Source organism: Toxorhynchites rutilus, chromosome 1 (assembly GCF_029784135.1).
Source record: "Toxorhynchites rutilus septentrionalis strain SRP chromosome 1, ASM2978413v1, whole genome shotgun sequence".
Lineage (NCBI taxonomy): Eukaryota > Metazoa > Arthropoda > Insecta > Diptera > Culicidae > Toxorhynchites > Toxorhynchites rutilus.
This window is the reverse complement of record NC_073744.1, coordinates 63,123,294-63,128,281: the sequence shown is the minus strand read 5'-3', so window position 1 is coordinate 63,128,281 and position 4,988 is coordinate 63,123,294. Positions and strand designations below refer to the sequence as shown.

General features: G+C 38.2%; 1 protein-coding gene across 2 annotated transcripts; it reads left to right on the top strand.

Annotated features, from left to right (window-relative positions):
- The first annotated feature begins 844 nt into the window (after window positions 1–844).
- LOC129762619 (protein D2-like) lies at window positions 845–4,336 on the top strand. Of its 2 annotated transcripts, none has more exons than XM_055761068.1 (3): window positions 845–1,516; window positions 1,594–1,685; window positions 4,160–4,336. In XM_055761068.1, exons 1-2 carry the CDS (start codon window positions 892–894, stop codon window positions 1,647–1,649), a joined length of 681 nt encoding a protein of 226 aa, XP_055617043.1. In that variant the 5' UTR covers window positions 845–891; the 3' UTR covers window positions 1,650–1,685; window positions 4,160–4,336. The 2 variants fall into 2 exon arrangements, with proteins under 2 accessions (XP_055617043.1, XP_055617042.1); XM_055761067.1 differs by having other exon boundaries at window positions 845–1,523.
- Window positions 4,337–4,988: the final 652 nt, after the last annotated feature.

Sequence of the window (4,988 nt, the reverse complement as noted above, 5' to 3'; positions counted from 1 at the left end):
TTTACATAAAAAATATTTACCAATTCCACGTGGACATTATCTAAACCCCCTCCCCCCTGGCCGTGGACAAGCGTGGACATTTTCGTAACCCCTACCCCCCTTTAAGTTGTCCACGTGGTATGTGGACAGCCCCTTACGGTGACGGTGGCGGCAAATTTATATTAGCGGTCCGAGTCGGCGCCAAGGATTTGATCCTATGCCGATGCTGAAAATATTATATCAATTGTGTCGGAAGTAGCCCCAAACGACGGTATGCCTTTTGAAAAAATACTCTTCATGGAGTTTGATAATTTTGCTGTAGTCCATAATTCCTAGAATATTTCAATAAATGCAATTCCATTCATCTTATAAGCCCTTTATTGAATTTGTTCTGCAAGGTCAATTCTAGCACCGAAGGTCATAGCGATAGCTGTTGGTAACGGATAGGTAACTGTTGTTCCTTTAAATTTGTCACAATCAAGGCACATGTTATTAGCAAAACATAATTACACCTTTCTCCCAAGCCACGCAACATTAGATAATCGCACAAAGCTCGGTGATTATTACACATAGAACAGGTTATACTACCAGTTGATTGAGCTAAGCACATTCACCTGATGAGTAGCGAACACTATGCGGGTACACAGATTACCTCTTGCAAACTGATCATAAAAATCGTTAGGCTTCCATTTGATTTTCCCCTACGCCGCGGCGCCTAGTCGAAGAAAAATCATTTTAAGCAGAACCAGTCTTTCGCAACTCCTTTTTGGAACAGGAATCATGCCCCGACGGAAAAGACTTTAAAAGTAAGCAACCACCACGTTGAGTTTAGTTGATATTTCAACGTCAGCAAAACGTGTAACGGTACTTGCGAAAATTGAACGTGGCGCGTATATTCATTACCACGCGAGAATGGCAATGACAGTGCTCCAGTTATCTTACGTTTTACCCTTCGTGATTTGCTCAGAAATTCTGAACGACGCACACATTTATCGCTCTTTCGCGGCTAATGAAATTGTACCCGACATCGTTGATGAAGCACCCGACTGTTGGTTACGTGTAGCGTACAAAAGTGGTCGTGAGGCGGAAGGTGGAAATAGGTTGACTCCCACCCAAACGAGAAGCATTCCGTCGTTATCCTTCAACGCGAACAATCGCTCACTTTTCACGCTGATTATGACGGATCCGGATGCACCAAGTCGGGACGATCCCCGCCATCGTGAGTTCGTCCATTGGATTGTCGGTAACATCCAGGGAAATGACATCGATCGGGCGGATACCATTGTGGATTACGTTGGGGCTGCCCCACCAAAGGGGACCGGGCTTCATCGGTATGTGTTCCTGCTTTACGAGCACCAAGACAGACTGAATTTTTCCACGGAAGTGAGACTCACCAACCGTTGTCGGAATCCGAGGAGGTTCTTTTCAACCCGCAACTTCGCACGTGCATATGGGCTCACAAACCTGTGGGCGGGGAATTTCTACCAAGCGCTGTACGATGATTTTGTTGCCGTGCTGCAAGGGCAACTATCTGAATGTACTGAGTATATAGAAGAAACAGTTGTAGCCGTTAGTGCATTTGTGACTTACAAAATTGGTGCTCTCTTGTTGCAGGTTTGCAAACCGAGCTGAATGGACCCAGGAACGGAACCGCGTTCGGCGGTTTCTGAAGAACAATACGACTAGTGAATGACTTCTAATTATATGTAAGTAAAATTATGTTGGTTTGTCCGATTTAGGTTTTTTTCACGCAACTAATCAATGAAAATTGATTTTTCTTCATGAAAATCACATGTGATCAAGACGAGTTTGGGTTTGTTGAAAAGCCCAAAGTCTCTAGTTGTTAATAATACCATAAGGCGTTCAAGTTGTTCAATTTTTTTATGTTTTTTTATAGATTTTCTTCAACGAGAATTTATGATCATGGTTTGTCCGGTTATAGAAATCACTATTTTTGAATGAAGAAATTCGAATTCTCAGGTAGATGTTGCATTTCAGCATGACAATATTTGTAAGTGTTATAATCCTGAAAAGGTCTGAATACATACGAACTAATCATCCGGTGGTTGATTAAAATTTAGCTCAAATGAGGGGCGCATTGAGACCAATGGAAGGTGGACTTTATAAACCTTTAAAACATGTGAATTCGTGAAAATATCCTGTAAAACTACTGTGAATCAAGAAAAAGATAATTTTATTCATATGTTTTGAAACATTTGAATACAGAAGCGCTGAACTAGAGCATTCAAAAAAGTGGACAAACCAAGATCAGATTTTTGACTGGACAATCCAACATCATTTATTAATAATTTGCTGAAGTGTGTGGTAAAACAAACGCGACTGAATGGCCATTCTCACTCAACGCAAGTTCAACGATTCAAACTTGCGGCAATATGTGGAATGATACGTGTACCACTTTTGACACCATAACTATCGGGGATGTATGCAATGTTGCCATACACTTATCTTAACCTGATGACTTGACTTACGTTTTTGTAGAAGATACACATCACGTGAGTGAGAATGGCACTTAATTCAAACAACTGAAACGATACAAGATTCCGTTGAACGTTCGGAGCAGAACTTAGAGTAAAAAACAACACATAATCAATAAAAAAAAATATGTTACTGATTTTTGAACACGACTCTTATTCGGATCCAAAAATATTTTGTTGAACATTTGTCGTGATCCATCACTCATATTGGGTCGGTAATTCAACTGTGTCAAAGGAACGTGTAATCCATGAAACGTGTCAAAAATTGTATTGATTTGAAAATGAGTGAAATTTCTGAAGAAGTATGCTACACAATGCTTTTTTCACTACAGAATAGGAAAATGCGCAGCAGAAACATACAGAAAAAAAACTATGAATTTTACGGCAGGATTTCTGTTAGTGAACGCAAAAGGCAAGAGTGGTTTGTGCTGTAAATTTTGATGACAAAAATCGACCGCGTTTTGATCGTCATTTAACTGATCAATGTACTGAGAATCAATCATATGACACTTTGGAATCACTTAAAAAAGACTGCCTAAGTAAAGTATCTCGATGTTTGGATATCACTTAAATCGACGCAAAGGAAGTCGAATAACCGAATTTTAACCAGCGAAGCACTACTAGGACGCTAAGAAATCGACCAATTTCTGAAGCAAATCATTACAGGTGATGGAAAAAAGATGACCTACAGGAATATCGTTCACAAAAGATCATAAGTTAAGTGAGGTTAACCACCACAAACAACTTCAAAGTCTAGATTGGCGCCAAATAAGACGATTCTGTATGGTGGGATTGGAAGGCAGTCGTCCATTAAGTGGGGTTACCACATGGCCAAACGATTAATTCACAACTACACCCAAACTAGCATTGACAGAAAAGATATCATCCTTTACAGGAAACATGCTTTTTGTGTTAAACGATCAAATGCACAAAAAAGTACCTTTATAAAAAGTGTTAAAATGTTTGTATATAAGGAACAGACTTCTCATTCTCTCAAAACTGAATATCAGATTGGAATTGTACCATAAAAAATCCCAAACGAGGCCAGCAGGGGTTGAAACTAAGAGCGGCTGGGTTGTAAGGCGGTTTCATCTAACCACGCTATCCACACAACCACCAGTGCTGTTATACTAATGCACCAGATTTTAAAACGAAGTTGGATCTCAAAAATATGCACAAAAAAAGTTTTCTGAAAGTAAAAAGGAGAGCGTAAGCAACGTGAACCTTCAGCCCTATCGCGACGACCCAACAAACATTGAATCGTATAATTTTGCACGTGCCAAGTCTTACAAGAAATCCTAATAAATCATAATCGCATATAATATCAATCAAAGTATCCATCGTGTATATTTGAAATCGCATAAAATGTAAAAACTCGATTTTATATACCATTATCAAATTAAGTCGCAATTCGGTATAATAAACATCTAATTTATGATGTACATTGTCGTAATATATATCTAATCCGCATCATTTGCGAATATTACGCTGATGCAGTTTGTGTGTCGTACAAGCGTATAATTCAAATTGATTCAGTACTGTAGTAAATCGTGTTGCATGCTGAAGAAAATCATGAAACAGTAAATCATATTACATCCTAATAAAGAACATATCACATCATATTGAAATGTCAATGAAATGCTGATGCACTCGAAAGTTTTAACCGCTGTTGATTTAAATTTCAGATAGCCGCGCGAGACAGCTGGTGGATGATAATTCAGACGACCGGAGTTCGAACCCACATCGGAGCAGTTTTCACCAAACATCAATCTGTGCCATTTTAAACATTCATATTCCACTCCCAACACAAGTAAATTAAAAAATTTCTACAAATATAAATACTCATATATAAAAATGGCGGTTTGTGAGGCTATAATAAACATTTCACGAAAATATTTTGCGCCATTTGTTTTTTTTTTTCTATGTCTGTAATAAATGGTATATGAGTATGGCAAAAGTCGTATTTGGTGCTTTGACAATTTATGAATATATTCATACTAGATCGCAATTCAATTTCAACATAATCGCTATTATAGCCGGTCAAAGTTGCATATTCATCCAAACAAATTCGGTAAGCATTTGCCATGTATGTATATGGCCTCCACTTTTGCATGCATATGCCAGTTAGGTGCATTATATGCCAACCAAATTTAAGGGCATATGATTTTATATATACGCTTGTTATGCGATTTAATGTTTGCTGGAGAGTGCCGTGTATATAAGGCAGACACTTGGTGCATCACAACGGCTTACACCGTGCATCACCAACGGCTTTAATGCGTGCTTATTTGCAATGCTCTTATAAACTGCGTTTCATAACTAAAGAACCACTCCATTTTTCTGAGTTTCCAGAGCTACCCAGCAAACATTAAATCGTATAATTTTGCACGTGCTAAGTCTTACAAGAAATCAGAATAAATCATAATTGCATATAATATCAATCAAAGTATGTATCGTGTATATTTGAAATCGCGTAAAATGTAAAAACTCGATTTTATATATCATTATCAAATT

Coding starts and splice junctions, on each gene's coding strand:
- LOC129762619 (XM_055761067.1), top strand. CDS start 892: ATGGCAATGACAGTGCTCCAGTTATCTTACGTTTTACCCTTCGTGATT. Junction 1,524..1,593: donor CAACTATCTGAATGTACTGA/GTATATAGAAGA, acceptor CTCTTGTTGCAG/GTTTGCAAACCGAGCTGAAT.